General features: G+C 39.7%; 1 protein-coding gene across 1 annotated transcript in view; it reads left to right on the plus strand.

Annotated features, from left to right (window-relative positions):
- Window positions 1-6389: 6389 nt before the first annotated feature.
- TMEFF2 (transmembrane protein with EGF like and two follistatin like domains 2) overlaps window positions 6390-22552 on the plus strand; it is a 230600-nt gene continuing 214437 nt past the window's right edge. The window contains exons 1-4 of the mRNA XM_047085434.1: window positions 6390-6561; window positions 8932-9041; window positions 17529-17658; window positions 21912-21938. Of these exons, the coding sequence (XP_046941390.1) occupies window positions 6390-6561; window positions 8932-9041; window positions 17529-17658; window positions 21912-21938 (439 nt within the window). The remainder of the gene's footprint in view (window positions 6562-8931; window positions 9042-17528; window positions 17659-21911; window positions 21939-22552) is intronic.

Genomic DNA, 22552 nt, shown 5'->3' on the forward strand with positions numbered 1-22552 from the left:
TTTAATATGCAAATGTGCATTGTGAAGCTAAGTAGAGTTTATCCGGAGCCTTTCCCAAATTTATTTTATGACAGAAGCTTCTCCACCTCAGTTTTTCTTTTTCTCCTTTTTGGGGAGTAGGGAAGAGGAGGAAGAAACACTTATGTAGAAGGAGCAACAAAATGGTTGAGAATATTAGTTCCCAAGAGACCTGCTCTGCCACTGACACAAGTAAATTGGGTAACAAACAAACAAAACCAAAGGAAACCAAAACCAAACCCAAAAAGAAACAAAAAAACAAAAAACCCCACCTAACACAGAGCAGTTTCACTCCAAACTGATTCAAGCTTCTGGTTCCACCTTACCTCCAGAGACTCAAGGTCATGGAGCAACGACTCCACATCAGTACTTTTTTTAATTCCCCAGGTGATCACAATGTACGGTCATGACTGGGGCCCATTGCCATAAGAGGAAATACACTATTTCTCTAGCACTGTAATTATAAATCTAAACATAAACTATGAAAAATAATTAAGGGCACTGGAATCAATAAGGCATAGGAAAAGTTACATTATAAAATTATTTCTTTAAATCATGGCTTGTTATATATGCATCATTAAATAATTACAGCAAAGGGTGGAAAAATAGCAAATTTACTCTCAGTTAAAAAAAAAAAATCTGCCTGAAATGAAGATGACATCTCGGAAACATTGTGAATAGCATTTGATCTACAAATTAAACACATGATGTATTAATATACTTGTTATTGATAATATAACATGTACTTTTTATAATAATAAATTTTAAATAGCTGAGGAAAAGCTATTGAAAGCTAAGGATATAATGATTTGTGTCTATATAATCGAGGTAGGCTAGAAAATAAGGTTTTGGGTTAGATATGAAAATGATACCATATTTCATTATTAATAATCAACATATTGTACACTCTAATATCACACATATATACCTTGGATATCATTAATTACTTTTAATTACATATTTTATATAAAGTATTATATATAAATGTATACCTGACTATATACACATATTTATGTGTTCATTCATTCTGTATAGAGATTCACCCCATGGCCATTTTCATTAAATCATATATCTCCCTTAATTTTCAGAAGAACCCTTGGAGGTAGATATTACTATTACCTATATTTTACAAATGAGAAAACTGTTCACAGTCATGAAGCTACTAAGTCAGACATAGTAGAAGTTTACTGCATATTTGGTGAACATATGCATAAAGAAATTCAATACTTAATGGTAGATATAGAGACAGACATGAATGAAAGCTCATCTATACACTGAGTATAAGCCTTTATGTTTTTTAAAAAAATGTTTAAGTAAGCTATACACACAGCATGGGGCTCAAACTCACGACCACTGAGCCAGGCAAGCATCCCCCCCCCACCTCTCTTATTAATTTTTATTTTTTTGAGTGTAAGCCTCTATCTTGTCTTAGAACCTTCTCTGCCAAAAGTCCTGTGAAAACCGAGCAAGAATCCAGATATCCTTTCATTTGTTATATAGGTGTAGGTAGTACCTTAGTTCTTAAACAAGGAAGAATATTAAAATACAGATTCCATGGTCCAACTCCAAACTGAATTAACATCCTGCTAGTGAGACCTGAAATTTGTGTATTATTTATTTGTTTATTTATTTTTAATGTTTACTTATTTTTGAGAGAGAGAGAGAGAGACCACGGGGTGAGGGTAGAGAGAGAGGGAGACACAGAATGTGAAGCAGGCTCCAGGCTCTGAGCTGTCAGCACAGAGCCTGATGCAGGACTTGAACCCACGAACCAGGAGATCATGACCTGAACCAGTTGGACTCTTCACCGGCTGAACCACCCAGGCGCCCCTGGAATTTGTCTCCTTTTAAACAGCTTCTTAAGTAATTCCTATGAGGTAATTAATAAGAATTGCAAGTATGAAATTTAATGTTTGGGTCTTACTGGTACTCCATAGGAAGGGCAAAGCAGCTTCATGGACAGAATGAATATGTTCCTAGTTAGTTTCCTTTCATAGAAGCTACGAGGTAGTAGTCATACCAGCAAGAAATGGTGATTTAGGTTTTGGGCTCTGACAGACAAAACTGTGCTGAGTCCCAGCTGTGCCATTGACTGAGTTTGTTACAGTGGGCAAGCCCCTTGATGCTTTAAAAGCGATATGCCATTTTGGTTTTGGCACCTGGGTGACTCAGTGGGTTAAGTGCCCAACTCTTGATTTTGGCTCACGTCATGATTTCAGGGTTCCTGACATCCAGTCCCATGCTGTGCTCTGTGCTGACAGCGTGGAGCTTGCTTGAGATTCTCTCCCTCTCTCTCCCCCTTCCCTACCCCCTCTCAAAACAAATAAACATTTAAAAAAAGAAGCTATGTGCTTTTCTATAAAATGGAGATAAAGGAATGTCTTATCTCATAGGGGTTTTGCGGGGCTTAAAAATGTGTTTCCTCCTGAAGGAAACAATGTCTGACACTTAATAAGCATACTATATATCTTACCATCATTGAAACATCAGAAAGTGTTAGAGATGAGAAAGGAGATAGAGCTCTGATTGGCAGTATGTCTTATTTTCCCAGATTTATTTATTTATCTTAAATGTTTCTTGTTCTGGAATAACTTTTTCTCCCTTCCCCCACCTGCACCCCCATTAAAACTCTGAGTAATCTCACCATTCTTAACAATGCCCTTTCCATGTAAGGGGAGAAAAAAACTTTTAAAAAAATCTCTGTGGAAAAAAAAAAATTCTGTTCTGTTTGTACTTAAAAATATGATAACTTGACTCTCACCCTCTGAGTCAATTCTAGAGTGTGTGTGCCATAAATAAACTGTTTTAGCTCAGGGATATTGAAAGTAAATATTCCGTACTCCTTGAAAATAAGAAATTTTGCAAATGCATGACAAGATTGGATTGTGTACCTAGTATTCATATAACGCACGATGCAAAATACAATTTGTAGACCTAGTTTTAAATTCAATTCTAATAAGGAAACTGATTTGACCTGTTGGGGGAAAAGTTGAAGCACTAATCCAATCACTAATCCAATCTTCATTGCCATAAAATGTAATCCCTGTCTATTTCTTTGGTACTAATGATGAGGCTAAATAACGTATATATTTGTATTTACATGTTCAGCGATCCTATGCTCTGTGCAGTGAGTGATGTTCTTCTGCCACTTGGTGGTGCCTGCCAGTTTCAGAATTTGTTTCTTGGTGGCACTTTAACACCAAGTACAAAGCAAGCTAAACAAAATCACAGCATTCCTATTGGAAAGGCTTTGCCTGAAACTGTTTAGTAATTTAAAGAACCTCTGTGCAAGTAACTGCATTTGTTAACCAGTCACAACCAGTAATTAACTCCTTTGGAGTTTTAAGTTACTTTGGGCAAAATGTCTTAGGAAGAGTACATATTAGTAGAAAGCATGCCAAAAATTTACTTAGCAGAGAATTCAATAACAGTTCTACTCTGCTAAGAGGTGCTGTAAAATTCTACTTATACAGCCAAGTACTGAATTCCTAGCAGGTCCCGTGTCATTATCATAATTACTGCATAAACACTTTTAAGGACTTTGCCTTTAGTTTTAAGCATGACTTATTTTCATAAGCCTGATTAGTTACCACACCAGCCTTGCTATGGAAAATGACATGTCCTCACTCTGAACTGGGAGTTGTTAAATCTTGATCTACATTAAGTGTATATTTATGTTGCCTTTTCTGCTGAAAGGGTGCAGCGAAAGACATCCCTGATTCCTTGTTTTTGCAATATCGGCTGGCAGCTGTAGCTAATGGGCATTCCGTTTCCTTAAAGAATTTAGCTGTGCTGTCTGGAAGCCGATTTTCTGATGCCTCCAACGTCTGGTCTAATTGATCTGTTTTAATGGAGTCTTTGTCGGTGAGAAGCGAGATGCCACCGACTAGAATGCTGGGATCTGCTACTTAATTGCCAGGAATGAGAGACACTGAGGCTCAGAAATCTTTGGAAGTGGGCGAGGGTTGGGGGGTAATCTTGGGGCGGAGGCGGAGATGTAAGATAAAGGGATGGGTTTCACACAGGAAAAAAGATGAGATTTCTTTGAGGCTCTGAGGTGCTGCACGATCACATCTCTCAAAGGAGAAGTTAAAAAGCAAGGAAGTGGGAGGAGGTTGGAGGTTAAGGTACTTAAAAGGATAGCTCGGGCACAATTTGTTTTTCTGACGGTGCCTGCCAAAGATAGATAGTCCCTGCTTTCAAAGTGTACTGATGCCTCTTTTAAGTGATTGGGGATGGACGCTAATTGCCTGTGAGATACTATCAAACACGCTCTTCTAAATTCGGGGAACCAGAAGGAGAGGGGGAAAGGCGAGATTCTAAAAGAGAGAAACAGAGATGAGGGCTAAGAAAGAAAGAAAGAAAGAAAGGGAGGAAGGTTGGAAGGAAGGAAGGATGGAAGAAAGGAAGGAAGGGAAAAAAGAGAAAGGGAAGGAAGGAAGGGAAGGAGGAAGGAAGGAAGGAAGGAAGGAAGGAAGGAAGGAAGGAAGGAAAAAAGGAAGGTGGGAGGAGGCAGAGAAGAGAAAGAGGAAAGAAGGAGGGAGGGAGAGAGAAATAGGGAGGGTGCTGCGAGAAAAAAAAAAGAAAAAAAAATCCTGAATCACTAAACAATCACACAGAAAAGAAAATTCTTCCTTGTAGGTCATCCAAAACACTGTGACCGCAATAACGACCCGGGTCACGACGGAAAAATGTTCCTCTCCATCCACGTCCCGGGAAGCTCTCGGTCCGGTTACTAGCGACTAAAATACCATTAGGCTAAAGAGTGTCTAACTGCGTGAAGAATGCAGCAGGCGGAAGGCGGGTCCCGCTACGCCTTTGCTCAGCGCCGGCTGGAGCGAAAGAAAGAAGGGCACCGAGCGAGATAGTCCAGTCGAGTTAGACCTTCTCGCCTCCCCGGGTCGCCGGCGATGGGGCGGAGAGATCCGCTAGAGCGCGCAGGGCCGCTCCCCGCGCCGCCCGAGTGAGCCGCTCTTCTGGGAAGCCGCTTCCCGGGGGCTGCGCCCGCAACCCACCCGTTGCTGCCGCGGCGGAGCCCTCCCCGCCTCTCCCCGACCACTTGTGCGGAGCCAATCTGACCTCCGGAACACACTTCCCCGTGCCTCCCGGGCAGCCGCACTGACACGCTCCCGGCTGGAGAGGAGCGAGTGACGAGAAGGCTCCAGAGTCTGGGCTCCCCGGGCTGCGTCGGAGCTGCAGGGGGCCAGGGAGGGGAGGGAGAGAGGGAGAGAGAAGGAAGAGGAGAGAGAGCCTGCAAGGCTGGCTGAGTCAGCTTGGCGAGCAGCCTCCGGGTCGCAGGCTCCGGGGGAAACTGCTGCTGCTTCCAGGCCGGCCAGAGCTGTTCTCACACCACCGCCTCTCACCCTCTCCTGGTCTCTGCCACCTCCCTAGAGAAAGGTTCCTGGGCTCGCGCGGCGATTTCCCCAGCTTGAATCCGGATACAGGCGGCGCGCTCCCGCACGCAGGAGCGCGGGGCGCCAGCAGGACACCCTCTCCTCTGGGCCCGCTCTCCCCTCTCTGCCCTGCTGCTCCCGCTCCTCCGCCACCTCAGCCCTCGCCGGCCGCAGCTCGGAGAGACGCCACCCAGCCGCGGCTGGCACTCGCAGCCCGGGGTCACGCACTGACGAGGGGAGCTAGATCGGGGAGCCCTAGACCGGACCCAGAGTCGGGGTGGGGGGGGGGTCGTGGGGCGGAAAGTGAAAGGGCAGGTGGTATATAAAGCTGTGAGAGTCGCCCACTCTGGAGTCCGCGCTTCTCCCCCGAGCCATCCCCGCCTAGCCGCACTCGGGCCAGCGCCTGGCGAGCTGGCCCATCTGTGGCATCCGCCGTCGCCTCCTCCTTGCACCTCCTCGCCGACCCCTCCCTCGCGGGACCTGCATCCCGCTCCGCCAATCAGCGCCCGCCTGCCTCTTCCCACGTGATCTCGGGCGGGCTAAGGACCTGCTGCTTCCCAAACGCCAGAGGGATGCGGGCGGCAGAGCGCGAGAGGCGGCTGCGGGGCTGTGGGGCGCTTTGACTCTCCTTCCACGCAGCCTCCTTGGACTCCTCTCCTCCGCCCTCCGGACTCCGGTCTCCTCGTGGTCCCCTGGCTTCCCAGATCCCCCTCCTTATGGCAGCAGCCCCCCGAGTCTCCGGCGCAGCTTCTCGGCGGACGACCCTCTCGCTCCCGGGGCTGGGCCGGGTCACTGGATGTTGCTGAAACTCCGGAGACCATGCGCGGGTTTGGCTGCTGCTTCCCCGTCGGGTGCCACTGCCGCCGCCGCCGCCTCTGCTGCCGCCGTCCGCGGGATGCCCAGTAGCCCGCTGCCCGGCCCCCGCGATCGCGTGTTCTTCGGAAGCCGTTTGCTACTGCAGAGTTGCGCGAACTAGTCATGGTGCTGTGGGAGTCCCCGCGGCAGTGCAGCAGCTGGACACTCTGCGAGGGCTTCTGCTGGCTGCTGCTGCTGCCGGTGATGCTACTCATCGTAGCCCGCCCGGTGAAGCTCGCGGCTTTCCCTACCTCCTTAAGTGACTGCCAAACGCCCACCGGTTGGAACTGCTCTGGTAAGTCCACCACCCCAGCGCCCGACCCCCTTCGGCCCCGCAGAGGGGACGCGTTTCCAGCGCAGACCAAGCCCACCTTAGTGCGTCTCCTCAGCCCCCGTGCCTCTTACTGCCCCAAACCTCTCGGACGACCGACCTCCACCCCGAGGAGCACTGGGAATCTTCCAGGCCGCTGCGGAAGCTGGGGCGGGGGGGGGGGTGACGGGGTCTGGGGTGGGCAAAAAGTACACGTGTAGGAACCTTTTGCATCCTTGCCCTTAGAGCGGCGGATATTTTAAGAAATACTGGACGGGATGGTTTTGTGGATCCACCGAAATGAGCACCAGTCCTTGGGGGCTGGGGGGGGTGGGGGGTGGGGTGGGGTGGGGGGTGGGGACTAAAACAGAACCTTTCCATCATGAAAGGAAAAAGTCTAGCTAAAACGAGCGAGAAATAACTTTATAGGAAGGAACAAGCGAGAAAGCGATCAATCCAAGAGTGACTGCAGGGGAAACACTGATTTCTGGCAAAAGTGCCATGGGGTGCCCCGGTCTTGCTTTCAAGACCAGGTCACACGGATTCTAAAGGAGCTTGGGGTTTAAGAGAATCAATATCTCTCTCTGTCTTCCCCTTTCTCTCTCCCTTTCCCTCTCTCCGTCTCTTCCTCTCTCCCACATCCTCCTTCAAAGACGTGTTTTTGCAGCCCAGAGATGCTTCTCTCTTGCCTCCCCAAGCTCCTGATGGGGAAGGGAAGTTGAGAAAAGAATCAGTCGTCGGTCTCCCAGGCCTGGGTGGGCATAGCCGAGGCAGGCAGGCTCCTGCGGGCGGGCGGAACCGACCCCGGGCTGACTCCATTTCTGGGCAAGCTTCCTCCGAGTGGGTCCGGCGCTCTTCTTGCTTGCCGGGGTCCCTTCAGAGTCTGAACGCGAGAGCTTGGCAGGCTTTGCTCAGCCGAAGCCTCCTAAGTACATAGGGCCCGAGGATGGGAGTTGCTGTACTCCGGGCTGGCTTTGCATTTCAGTGTGACAGCCCAGAGTATACCCGGGCGGGATTGTGGTGTGATTTCATTGGCATTTTAAATTGCATTCACATGCCTGGGTATTGTCCCCTAGGTCTGGTCTGTTCTAGTTTTAGCAAGCGTGCATGTAATTTTTCATCTTCTGTAAATATAATTCTGCTGTAGTTAAATCTGGCTCTGAACAAAGTGGCTCCAGGGATGTATGTAAGCTGAAGTGTGTGTAACTTTGGAGAGGTGGGAATGGCCAACTGTAACTCATAGGATGAAAGAACATGTAGTCCTAGGTTGTTACTGCCATGAGGAACATTATTATGCATCATGATAGTTTGTGCTTTTTTAAAGACAGGTTGAGATTTGCACCCTGTTAGATTTGGGTCAATAGATTGCCTTTGTTCTGTTTTTGGCAATTTCTAACTTTGGTATTTTTATAAAATTTAGCATGTCTTCTTTAACTTATTCCTGGTTCATGGGCACATGTATGTTATTTTTGAAAAGCTAAGTTCCAGTTTTCAGGTGTCTGGTCACTTTTTTAGGTGCTTTACCATAGGGCTATGAAACAACCTGTGCTTGAAATGAATGGTCACAGCTTCGTAGACCAACATGCCTGGTTTGCTTCATCCCAAGTACAGTATCGCTTTAGGAAATAACTAACTTAAATGGGAAATTGAGGTTGGCAATAAAGAGATGTACTATGAGCCGGATATCTTAAGGAGATTTGCAGAGACTAAAGAGAATAAACTTGTTTCCAAGGCAGGTTTTCAAGAACCTGGCACCCCCCTCCACCCTGTTAACTTAGAGGTGATCAATCTTCATTTGAGCCAGACAGACCATCACAGAAAACACTGTGCCTGTTTATCTTTATTATTGGGGCTTTGTTTCCTCTTTGTCTGGAGAAATTCCAAATAAGGGGTTGCTTCAGACCTTAAGGCAAAAGAATGATTAAGGATGGAAAAATGGTAAAATGACATTCAGAGACCATCAACAGCTTTTTTCTAAAATGTAGGCTTGGGGGGGGGGTCATAAACTGTACTCTACTTAATGAGAAAAAAAAATAAAGAAGCTGGGGATCAAGTTATAAACCTTCATTCACTGCTGCCAGTATTAACTCTGGCTAAAATAAAATAGCACAATCAAAAGAGAATATTAAAAGATAATTCATTAAAAAAGAATTGTGAAAAAAAAAGAAATGAATATTGATCACTTAACTAGATTTTGGAGGTTATCAGTAGAGAATGACCTTGCAGTACAGCTGTGGTTAATGGAATAAAAATTTAGAGCAATTCTTTTAAAGCTGCAAGATAGTGCTTTTGTTGTGGTTGTTTTTAAAATCTGTAACATCTTTAAATGACTGGAATATTTTCTTTAAATTTGAGGTTATGATGACAGAGAAAACGATCTCTTCCTCTGTGACACCAACACCTGTAAATTTGATGGGGAATGTTTAAGAATTGGAGACACTGTGACTTGCGTCTGTCAGTTCAAGGTAAGAAGTCTGATATTTGCGTCTTCTTCTTCATTGATGAGACTACAAAGAAGGGATCTCCCTTTACACACCATCACTTGGCAATTTATAGCTGTGCAAGCTAAGAGGAAAGCTGGCACCAAGCAAAAGTGTTGTCCTGCCAAGAGAGCCAACGGATGTCAAAAAGACATAGCTTTTTGGAGAAATGTGTATGCCAGAGTTATAAATGCCACTGGAGGTAGAAAGCTTCAGGTTGTTCCTTTGATGTGTCAGAAGCAAATTAGGTTTATGTGTCCCATCTAGCAAGAATTTTATAATTCAACAACTGCTGGGGATAGTAGCTACAACAATCAATGGATAAGAAGGGTGGATTTGTACTTTTGTTCTTTTTGATTGGGGCTGTCATTTTTTTTTTTTTTTATCATACTGCTCTGTTTTAATGGCCTTGGGTCTTATGATCCTGGCAATCCAGTTAAGTTTTTAAATAAACTCCTTATTAGCGTGACTTCAGAACTACTGTGCTAGTTTTGGAAATCTTGGAACTTATTAATATATATCAACTTTTCATGGGTATCACGTTGAATTACAGCTGGATCTCCCAAGAACCCGAAAGAGTGCAAATAGCTGCAGGTCATTTTATGAATGTTAGGAAGATGGAGTTTGCCTCATGTTAAAAGAATAAATAAAATAATTTTTTTGTAAATAGAATGGGAGACTGTAGCACTTGTATCATCAAAACTACATTATGCGTATCTATTGAAGATAGAACTCATGTCATTATTACAGCCATCATCTAACAAATGCTTTATACCACGTAAATTATAAGCCCTCTTTTCTCTCAGAATGTTTATATAAGCATATGTACCCTCAACTACCACAGCTATTGTATTAATGTCTTATATTCACCTTTGAGTGTTGCTGAATTACTTTTGTAAATACACATGAAATCTAACATAATGTTCAACCAAGAAATACGTGCATAAACAAAACTATATAAGTGAGATCAGGTAAAACTTTTCCAAGACTGGGTAAGCAAAACTAAAAAAATAAGAAAAAAAATGTTACAGAACAAATGAAAACATTAAAGTGAAATTCAGGTCTAAAAACTTGTTATAGTATGCAATAGTTAGAATCGTTGATGAAATTAAATATTTTGAATTGAATTCGACCTCCCAGTGAAAGAGATAAGGGAATTCAGATTTAAATATAGTTTGAATGGTTTGTAGATAAGTTAAAAGCTTCTTGCAAAGTATTTTCTTCTTTCTAAGAAAAGCAATAAAACAACTAATATTTGCAAAGTGCACCACCTCCTGGTGGGTGAATATTGCTGTGACCACACTACAGTCTTTCAGACCATACTATAGTGTTAGAAACATATTTGTGCATATTTAATATGCACGTGACACGAACCTCTAAGGTCTCCAGCCGCACTGAACAATGTAATTATGTTTTTTCAATGAACTACATGGGAGAGGTAGAGCATGAAAACTCTCCAATTCATACTTTCCCCAAATGTTAACTCAGGGAAAAGTACATTTGGACAAATCAGTAATTAAAGGCCCAAAGGATTTTGTGGATTTTCCCCCTTACAGTTTGTGATTCCCATAAATTGGTCTTACTTTCATGACCCAGGGTAGGCATAAGAAGTGAATTCATGAACAGTATAAAATGAACCAAAAAGAACGTTCCACAAAGGAAAAACCATAATTCTAACAAGATTTCGACAAGAGAAAAATAATGGAGTTCACAAAATTCTAAATGGGTGCATGCTACTACAAGGAAATGTATAGTTTTCTTATTAAAGAAACTGTATTCAGTTTTCAGGTTCCACAAAGGGTTTTGGTAAAACTTTTTATCAACAAAAATATTTGTGCTTTTCATGTTTTGGTCAGCCAGTTACATTTGTCATTAATTTAAATAATTGTTCAGTGGAATTGATTGGGGAGAGGGCAATGAAAACAAGTTTGAATAAGAAAATAAATGTGGTTTTTTAATGCCTATAGTATTTAAATTTACTACTAGATTTTACTGCTATTAGCTTATGCTTTGTGATAGATGTCAGTCTGTCAAGAGAAAATAAACATTACCTTCATGGAAAATTTAGACTCTATACATACTAAGACTGTAGAGTGGCTGATTTAGGTTCAAGATCAAAGAAAATGCACAAGTTGTGCAAAGAATAATAAGATATTTTAGGCTAAGAGTATCTTGATTCATTCCTTTCTAGTGCATTCCAATGAATTTGAGGTTTTGGTGTGTGTGTGTGTGTGTGTGTGTGTGTGTGTGTGTGTGTGTTTTCCCTCCATATAAGGGAGATGTCTTGATAATCTATTTTCCTATATCTTAGTCTAAACTAGCTGAGGTTATCTACTCCTAGTCTCCTGTGCTTATGGATACAGTCACAAATTCTTTCATTCAAATTAGAATGTGAACGATGGTCATTCTGTCTGAGAGATAAATTTCAAAGGGAAGTGTGGGTGTGATCTGCAGTTTGCCAACTTGGATTATTATTGAAGCACTAAAGAGAACATATATTTGCCTTCACTTCTCTTAGATGATCTAAAATAAACATAGGGGTATCTGGGTGGCTCTGTTGGTCAAGCATCCAACTCTTGATCTCTGCTCAGGTCATGATCTCACTGTTTGTGAGATGGACCCCCCACATTGGGCTTTGTGCTGACAGCGTGGAGCCTGCTTGGGATTCTCCCTCTGCCTCCCTCCTTGTGTGCCTCTCCCCTGCTCCTGGGCGTGCTCTCTCTTTTCTCTCCCTCTCTCTCTAAATAAATAGATAAACATTTAAAAAATTAAATTAAATTAAATTTAAATTAAATAAACACATTCTACCCTTTACTTGTTACAACTGAGTGAGTTAATTGTTTTATCCTCCTTTTACCGATGAGGTAATTCAGGCCCATTACCATTATTAAGTGGTGATCTTAAAGTAAGAACCTAGGTCCTTTGACACCAAATCTAATTTTTTTCCAGGACATTATACATGCAAAAATACATGAAAATATCAGTAACAGCAACAACAATACCAAATTATTGTAGACAATTCAATATCACAGGTAGTACACCTGAGTTTTTGATGATGATATGAGTTCCAGAAATGGCCTGCAGCCTCATTTCTATCTAAATACCAGATGACATGCTGATAAATCTTCTGATAAATCAGTTGTGGAGAGGAAAATTTAGAGACAGTTGGATGGATGGATAGGTGGATGGAAGGAAGGAAGGATAAAGTAAGAAGAGAAGGAAGGAAAAAGGAAAGGAGGGAAGGAGGGAGGAAGGACCATATGCAGTTTTTCATAGATAGCACTGGTCATAAAATGACAAATTACCAGTTTGTGATTCAAAAATATGATGAAGTTAGGCTTTTCAGATATTATTTAACTCAGATATTAAATGTTTTCATTTAATAAGCACGTTTTAGATCCGCAGTTCTTCCACTTACTAAGACTGCATAACAAATTGCCCAGAACTTAGTGACTTAAAAATAATGAACAAAACAGGTGAACATAAGGGAAGGGAAACAAAAATAATATAAAAACAGGGAGGGGAATAAACAGAAGAGACTCATAAATATGGAGAACAAACTGAGGGTCGCTGGAGGGGTTGTGGGAAGGGGGATGGGCTAAATGGGTAAGGGGCACTAGGGAATCTACTCCTGAAATCATTGTTGCACTATATGCTAACTAATTTGGATGTAAATTTTTTAAAATAAAAAATAAAATAAAATAAATAAAAAATAAAATAAAATAAATAATGAACTTTTTTTTTTTTTTTTTTTTTTTTTTTGCTCATGAATCTACAATTGGACAGGGCTTGATGGAAATATCTCATCTCTGCTTCCCTTGGCATTAGCCGAGGAAGGGAGAGAACTCAAAGGCTTGGTTCTGTACTCTCCTCAGGGCTCTCACTCATAAGTCTGACTATCAACTGGAGTTGTTGTGTGTTAACTAACTGTGTGTGTTAGTTTGGCCTACCTCATACCACAATGGCTGGGTATTAAGGGCAAGTGTCCAGAAAGAGAGAGAGAGCCAGACAGAAGCTGTATCCTTTAATGACCTAGCCTGAGAAGTCACACAGAGTCACTTTCACCATAGCCACAGGCTTGCCCACCCTTAAAGTCGTATTTTCTTTCATTTAAAGAAATGTGGTTACAGAGAAGAGAAAGTTGCTTATTGAATGATCAAAGGATTGAGACATGTGCAGGTTTTTTATCTTTTTCTTTTTTGGAAGAGAAACATACCATATCCTAAGCCATTATTCTTAAGCCTTTGACAACTGGGAATATAACAAGAATTCACTTAACATCTGTGGAGTGCCTTCTACATGCCAGATTCCATGGAAAGTGCCAACAATCTAGAAAATGTAAGTTATACCTAGCTTCTAGATGCTGAAATCTCAGCTAAAAGAAATCTTCATTAACCAAACAAGCAATAAATCATATGAAAAAACTTCTCACATACATTTTTTGTTCATTTGTAGTAAAATGAATTCCACATATTCTAGAGTGTCAAGTCATTGAACCCGCCAGTGTGATATGTAGCTACTTTCTTAAGCAATGTGGACACTTTGGAGCAAAACCATTCCACTGGAAAACACATATTTGGAAAACAAACTTAAGATTTTTACAACATCTTAAGAAAAATAGGATCACTGTTCCCCTGAGAGGAAGTTTGTACAACACATACATTTATGGGTCTAACCATCTGGGCCTGAGTCTTGTTTTTTTTCTCTTACCAGCCAACTATGTGGCCTTTAGCAAATCACTTAACATCTGAATCTGTCCCTTCATCTGAAACTGAGCAGTATTATGATTACCACTAAAAAGTATTTCCAATAATTTGGCATATTTTAACATAGTACTTAGCCTATTTTTATGTACCAGGGTATCCTGTTTTCCTTTATTTCTTTAATTTTAGACACGTGTGTTTAGTATCAGCGTTAGACGGGGTGTCAGCTGTACTCAAAATAATACATACCACGAGAGACAAATAGTTAACGTTTCTTTTCCTACATGGATATTCCCAAGTATTTTAGAAACATGACTCTGTTAATCCTCCTAAATGCCCTGGTTAACCACTTCAGATGGGGAAACTGAGCTATAAGCTTGTTAAATATTTAACTGTTGAGTGATGTCCACAAGGTCCTACACCGAGGCAGTGAGAGAAATTGGAGAAATGAGGACAAGACTTGCACTCCTGAGGCTTAATGATTTAGAGTATGCTTCCTCCTTGCATTATTCATATTAATGAGTGCAAGTCGTGGTACTAAAGGCCAAAAACATCGTGCTGGTAATCTACAGTTGAGCTCTCTTCAGCTCCATACAAATCTCCCTTTTGGCTTGTGCATGGAACTTGGCAGCTCTGTTTTTAGCACTGTTCACATTTGGCTTACTGCGTCCTTCAGAAGTGGCATAGGAACACTTTATCAGTTTATTCCATATTTTAAGGTGCATATCGGCATTGTGTACTAGCACTTGTCAGAGATAATAAATACTTCCCACCCCTCACCCCCTGTCCGCTGACTACATCTGAGTATTCTGCAGAAGTAGATGAGAAAGATAAATAGAGTGGTTCCAGGGGTTGGAAAGAAGAAAATGTGGACCCAGAGTAATGTAAGCAGGTTTGAAGATGGAGATTAACAGGTAGCCAAGGACAAGAATGCCAGAACCTGAGCATGAGAAGCCAACTAGTCCAGCCATCACACTAATTTTGATTACCTTCTGCCTACTGAAAGTGTCAGCAAGACTATGTCACCAGTTGTTCACTTCTCTCTGATCTCTCCTCCATGTGCTCAGATACCATTTTAATGTCAATGGTTCCTCATAAATCCTCCCAGGCCATGTTTCTGACATGAGCACCATTTATGTGGTACTACGTCAGTTCTGCTCACTGGAAGATTGACCTATGGTAGGTCAATTCTGAGATGTAAGTTAAAAAATCCACATATGTTGGGGCACCTGGGTGACTCAGTCAGTTAAGCATCTGACTTCCGCTCAGGTCATGATCTCACTGTTTGTGGGTTGGAGGCCTACATTAAGGTCTGCACTGACAGTGCGGAACCTGCTTGGAATTCTGACTCTCCCTCTCTCTCTGCCCCTCCCCTGCTCTCTCTCTCTCTCTCTCAAAAATATAAAAACATTTTGAAAAATGCGTATATATTTTAGAAAGCTTGTGGAAGGCAGCCCTTATATAGGTTATCACCTGATCAGAAGTGAATACCTATTTAAATATCCTCATTAGTAAAAGGTTCTAATCAAGTTTAAATATAATCACATAGGATAGGGGTGCCCGGGTGGCTCAGTTGCTTAAGTATCCGACTTTGGCTCAGGTCATGATCTTGTGGTCCGTGAGTCCGAGCCCCGAGTCGGGCTCTGTGCTGACAGCCTAGAGCCTGGAGCCTGCTTTGGATTCTATGTCACCCTCTCTCTCTGTCCCTTTCTCTCTCTTTCTCTCAAAAATAAATAAACATTAAAAAAAAATCATTAAAAAATATAATCACATAGATAGACTGAGTCTGGGAGCCAACAGTATAACTGTGAAAAGGAATTACTGCATAGAGAGCTTCCAGAATATGTAGATTAGAAATTGTAGAAGTGCAGATTTCTAAAATATGTCATATTTAAAATATTTAAATGATTTTAATCACATGTAAGTAATTTCTAAATAGATGTGATTTAATACCTGAATCATCATGTTAGCAATTATGGAGATCATAATATGAGTGTCATACAATTTGGACTTACTATTGGGAGAAAAGTGTATCACTATTAATAAGTTCTATTTTAGTTTTTCAGTAACAGATACAAAGCAAGACTCATAAAATAAGACTTTTCATTTCAGAGAACATTGATTTATCCCATTTTATTTATAAATTACTAGGGTGATTAAGCCATTGTTACATAAACAAAAAGAGCAAGAGTTAAATGGTTGATTGAGAGGGAGAAAGTACAGATATTCTAAGAAAATAGAGTAAAAAAATAAATTTCAGTTTCTTTATTATAAGATCGTAACCTTACTGAAAATCTGTTCTTTTTTTTTGGCATAAATCTTTGAGTCGAATTTAACTTATGATAGCGTTTCAGGTTTATTATCATATACATTAAAACTTTACTTGGGGCGCCTGGGTGGCGCAGTTGGTTAAGCGTCCGACTTCAGCCAGGTCACGATCTCGCAGTCTGTGAGTTCGAGCCCCGCGTCAGGCTCTGGGCTGATGGCTCAGAGCCTGGAGCCTGTTTCCGATTCTGTGTCTCCCTCTCTCTCTGCCCCTCCCCCGTTCATGCTCTGTCTCTCGCTGTCCCAAAAATAAATAAACGTTGAAAAAAAATTAAAAAAAACAAAACAAAACAAAAAAAAACTTTCCTAGCCACCTCACCAGATCACTGGTTAATTTTGTATGTACAAAATTATGTATGTACTTACAGCCATGAGAAATCCAAATCTTTTAGTAAGAACTAGAAACAGAAGAGTGTTTTCACATGCATATGTATGTATGATTTGCTTTACTTAGTTTCTAGCATAGGTGGATATTTATAAGTAATCATCGTGGTTATTATGTTTGTTACAATTAAACAGTGAAGCATCAGTAGTAGTAATCATGAGATAATCACATCTCTAGTGTAATTAGCAGGTATAGGACACAGCCAAATATCTCTAATGCCTTAGAGTGTGATTATATTACAATGAGTATACCCTGTAGGTTGCCTCATTTACATTGTAAAATGTGTACTTTTTTGTAATGAGGTTGTTTTAAAAATGAACTTTTCTTTTTATGAAATATATATTAATAGTCATACTTTTCAATAATAAATCAAGTTTACATATATATGTTTTACAAACTTATCAGTAAACTTTTCTTCAATAGTTATCGATTTTTCCCTTGTATTCCATTTGCTGTTTTTTTTCTTGCGCTATATCTGTCCATATCTGATGATCTAAAGATACATGACAAATGAATTAGTAATCCAAATGTCTTACCCAAATATTTAGAAATGTGTAAAGATTAAAATTCAACAGAGAAAAAATATAGTAAGGCGTAACTGACTTCATTGGTATTGCAGCTATATACTTCTGCTCCAAACACAGATAGGCATTACGTATTTTTAATAATGTGAATGTTGTAGCGTGTTTTGATTCTTTCCACCAAGCCAGATGGGCATATATCTGAAAAGCAGTATTAAATAATGTTGATACATTTTTTGCAATATCTTTGTACAATTGCTTGTCCAATCACTTTGTTGGAATTACCTGATCAATTCAGAAGCTTTTTTTCTCCCCCCCACCCCCCCATCTGAATCAAATGACTGATTGGCCCGACTTGACATTACTTTTGTGTATCTTTGAATGATGCCCTTGTAAGGTCAAAGACTTAATGGAAATGATGGGGATTACTGAAAATGAAAACAGGTACTTTCTTTTGCAAATGATTATTTCTGTTCAGGGTCTCAAAGGTATGCAGACTCCAGTAGTAACCATATGCTTATATCTGTGTGTTCCCCAGTGCAACAGTGACTATGTGCCTGTGTGTGGCTCCAATGGGGAGAGTTACCAGAATGAGTGCTACCTGCGACAGGCTGCATGCAAACAGCAGAGTGAGATACTTGTGGTGTCTGAAGGATCATGTGCCACAGGTATGTATATGATCCTAAAGACTCCCGAGACCTTTGGGAACCTTTGCTTTTCCTGTTATGTTACCTCCAGATAAATCATTCAGACTCTATACTGGCTGGATAAGCCTCTTATTCTTTCGCACAAGGCATGCATTATTCTTATTTTTGCCTCGTTTACATTTCGAATCACTTATGGAAGAAAGAGAAAATCTACCATAAGGATGTTGATTTTAATACATATGTTATTTAATGAAGTGCAGACAGTTGAATAATATAATTAGAGCTCTAGATTTACTGCCTATGTGCCAAATATAGAGAAACTTATCTAAGCACGGATAAAGTTGGTTTGTTTGTTTTGAACAATAGCATCATCTGCCAGAGGGCAGTTTTGCAGATCTGGGTTTGAAAGTGAAAGTTTGGGTAACCTCAGCAGCACTAGAAAATATGAGCTTCCTTCAAAAGTGAAAACACAGAATCGTGCCAGGAAAAGTCTATTTTAATGGAAAGATAACAACTATTAGATAGATCACACGTATTTTGTAGATAACAGGTGTTTTTCTATTCTAGGGAACTTTGTACAAAGTCATGTGTATGATGGTTGGGTCAGGATGGTAAATGAGCAAGGAGAAAGTCTTGTATTCTTTAAAAGATTATCTTAAGTCTGTTGATGGCTAGTAATTGATTGTGTTCCAAATTGTACCAGTGACTAGTAAAGTTCCTAAAAACTAGCAGAAGAGAATGATATTATTACTCACAGATGATGATGTAGGCTTTTTTGTTTTGCTTTTGGTTTTTAAGTAATCATTTCTGTTATATGATTCTTTCCCTCATTATGTTAACGTCCTTCCTGGTGCCCCACTTACCTCTTACTTGCTAGAGCAAATAGATCATTGCCACTTCATCTAAGAAGTAACAAATGAAAATGACAGCAACATGTGAGAGGCATTGGACTTGCTTCCCCAGTAGGGAGGAAGGAGGGCCAGCATGGTACTATCATAGTAGAGATGGGGGAAACAGAAAGAAAGACAGGGAGCAAACTAAATATGAAAAATCAATCTGCCATACCTATGGAGAAAATTTAAAGTGATATGTCAAGACGAATCATATGGGGGAAAAAATGGAACCTCTGACTCTTAGAAGCCAAGAATGTTGGAGGCAAATACCAGAGAGTACTGAGAAAAGGATTTATCTGTTCAAGATCATTTAGCTTATCAATCTGTCTCTGACAGTAGCCAAATGAGAGTCAGTGGGCAGTTATAATAAAGAATCATTAAGTTATGGTATGGCTAGGAACATTTGGTGCCATAATCTTTCTTTCTTACTTGCCAACCTCCAACTTCTTGTAGGTTCAGGCAAGCACATTCTTCTGATTCACACAAATCTTTACATTCTAGTTCCTAATGTATTGTTTATACTATGAAAATAAAGAGTGAGCCAAGTAGAAAATTTAATCGCAGTTGAGTAATCCATACCTACCTGATTCGCACACTTAGATTTCTGTAGGATTTAATTAGTAAGCCAATCTTGCTGAATGTTTCCCATTGACTTAAAAATCTAAAAGGTTTTTGATCTGAATAATGATGGAGGGACCAAAGTAATTTTGATTAACCAGGTCTGACTGTAAATAAATTAGAGTTCTGACTTTTGATCTAAAAGAAATTTTCCTTCTTTGTAGATTTTCCATTTATTTTTAAAATGCTATTTGACACTGAATAGAGATGGCAAGTTGTGATCTCTAGGAATAAAAGCCAGTAGAAGATATAACTTTATTATATTTCATTGAACCTACAAATCTTTTTTTTTTTTTTGTCCAAAAAATGGTTTCCTATTAGGCAGTCTGCTCAATAGTCTCACTCTCAATTTTTTGTGTTATAAGAAGTGCATTGGCTAGGAGTTCAAATTTTCAAGTTCAACAGCATGACTTCTTAGGTGTTTTTGTCTCATCAATAAGGATTTAGTAGACTGCTTGTCTCTGGTTTGCCAAGATGGCTTATTTTATATTAGAGAAGCCTCAAAACTTTTCATCACTATTTCATAATGATGCCATGGACCTGTGGTTATTTTTTCCATCTACTCCTCCTTTCTTCCCTACTTACTTGATTTGGGTCTAATAAAACAAAAATTGTCTTAAAGATCATGTCCCTTCACTTTTTAGGAAGATACATGGGAAATACAAGCCAATATACTGCTGCCATTTTTTTCTTTTCCCAAACCATGTGTATTTATTAGAAAACCTATAAATGAATAGGCAAGATGTTTACTCAAAACCTTGATTTTTATGTTCCAGACACAGTGATAAGCATTTAAAACATGCTATTGTGCAGTAAGCCTCAAAACAACCCAACGACATAGACATTACTACACTCATTGAATAGAGGACAAATAAGCTTAAGGTTACATAACATTCCTTATGCTATCAAATGAGTAATGTTTGGAGATTTGAATCTGTAAGCTTTTACATATTTCCTCTTATGTGACTATAAGGATAAAAAGCTGAATAAGACATGGTTCTTGATTTTAAAAAGTTTACAGTCTTCAGAAGAAACAAGAAGCTGTACACATTTAACTAAAACATATAGAATATATTCGTGTTATAATATAACAACCTGTTAGGCTCTGATAGTTATATAAGTAATACTGAATTAAGCTTTAAAACTAATTCAAATAAATTTAGTTCAAATTTTAGCTGTGAAAGTATGTAAACATTGACCATTCAAGCACTGTCCTATCCAAAAGTGATGGTGCCATGAGTTCTGATGGTCAGTTCAGTCGACAGCACTATTCTACTATGGAGATGAATGCATCAGCCTTTGTTGATCTGTTACCATTAAACAGAGAAGGCATATGATTAAAATCCTTACTTGGTCATACATTTAGTAAGAAGGGTTTTTCTTATAAATTGTTTTACCAGTTAGCTTGCCTTAAGGAAAGACTCTGCTGGGCTAAAGACACAAGTTAATAAATGACTTGGCTTTCTGACTTAATACAGTGTTAGACTCTATGAATTTAGTGAATATGAGTCTCCACCAAGGCTGATTATTTAAACTACTACTCCTTCAGAAGTGCCATTTGATATCGTTCTTGAATCATTGAGATTTCCGTGTGAGATGAGGGCATTTCAGACAAAGAATACCAGTATTAGTCTTAATCCCCAGTACTAACATTAAAAATACATAACCAAATGTATTTAGAATGAAAAGAAGTGGAGCGCCTTGGTGGCTCAGTCGGTTAAGCGTCCGACTTTGTCTCAGGTCACGATCTTCCCGTATTTGAGTTCAAGTGCGCGTTGGGCTCTGTGCTGACAGCTCAGCTCAGAGCCTGGAGCCTGCTTTGGGTTCTGTGTCTCCCTTTCTCTCTGCCCTTCCCCTGCTTGTACTCTGTGTCTCTCTCTCTCAAAAATAAGTACACATTAAAAAAAAAATTTTTAGAATGAAAAGAAGTGGAGAGGCAAAAGGAAGATGATGTCCACATTTAAGAGGTAGAACCAGATGGAAACTCAATGGTATTGACTCCCACCTAGAAAACTCACTGTCCCTTGGAACTGAGTTGTCAGAAATCGACACCTTTGATCAACTGTAATTATGTAGGAGGGAGGGAAGAGAAGAAATGGAGAAAGAGGAATGTCGAAGGCAGGGTATCATTTTTTTTTTCCTGCCAGCATCACTTAGGGTGTATCCAATTTTAAGCACAAAGACAAAAGTCACTCCTCTATTGATTTTAAAAACAAAGGATGAAGTTGGTGGCAGATAAACTCATCCACAATTGTGGTATTTGGAAACATATTAGCAATTACATGAAAAGATAATCATCTACAAACTGTTTTTTTTTCTTTTTGTGTATATGTGATGTATAATAATATGCCTTAATTATGAGTTTATTTGCCACATGTCTTAGCCTGTTTAATTTCTGAATCTCACTCTTATAAGCATTTTGTTTTCCTTTTTTTTTTTTTTTCAGTTAATGGCACCAAATTCATCGTGGTTAAAATAAAAATATGAGAGATTTTACATAGTCCATTTTAGGAATTGTATCAAAGGTAGATAATAGTTTTTCTTACAACGTTTAAGAATGAAAATAATAGAGAATTTATTTTATAAGTTATATTATACAAATTAAATTAAATTGATATGAATATATATTTTCAGGTTAAATATTAGTAATTTTCTCCATTATATAATTGTTTTAATGAAGAAAGTAAACGTGAACTAAATAAAGTCATAAGTAGTTTTTGAATATGTTTTCAAACAAAAACAAAGTATTTCTTTTTCCCCCAGATGCAGGATCAGGATCTGGAGATGGAGGTAAGAGTTACCTTTTTATATATTTGAAGACTTACCTATAGATATTATTTATGGGTATTAACTTATGTATTTGCCATTACAGATGTCTGATACAAATTCACCTTTTTCATTTTAGGAAAAGGGAAAACAAAGTATCATTCTACTTATTACATAAATGTGTATACATGCAAATATTTTGATATACTTATGAATCATACTTAAGAACATCTCATCTAATCTTTCTGGTTCATTCATTCGTTTGTGCCTGAGTTATCTTTAAGAGAGATATGCATTTCAAAAATTCCTAAAGGAAGCCTCCAAGAACATTTAGCAGGGCAGAAAGAACTCATGAGAAAATTACTTAAATATTGACCTAAAATACCAGGTATTGGGATTAACACATACATAACTATCATGTAAACAAGATCTTATTTATCACATCAATAATTTGAAACTGAAGGAGCTTTAGTTCATAAAAAAAGGTAAAAAAGATAAACAAAATATAAGCCCATGAAAATAAGATATTAGGTTTACTTCTTTGTCTAAATTAATCTCTATTATTTTTACTAATGTAAGACATGTTTTCATTATTAAATTATGTGTTTAAGGAAGTATGCAAAAGAGAGGTGGAAACT

The sequence above is a fragment of the Lynx rufus genome, unplaced genomic scaffold, assembly GCF_022079265.1.
Source record: "Lynx rufus isolate CCGP_SWC_20201006 ecotype Redwood Valley unplaced genomic scaffold, mLynRuf1.p SCAF_2, whole genome shotgun sequence".
In the NCBI taxonomy this organism is placed as follows: domain Eukaryota; kingdom Metazoa; phylum Chordata; class Mammalia; order Carnivora; family Felidae; genus Lynx; species Lynx rufus.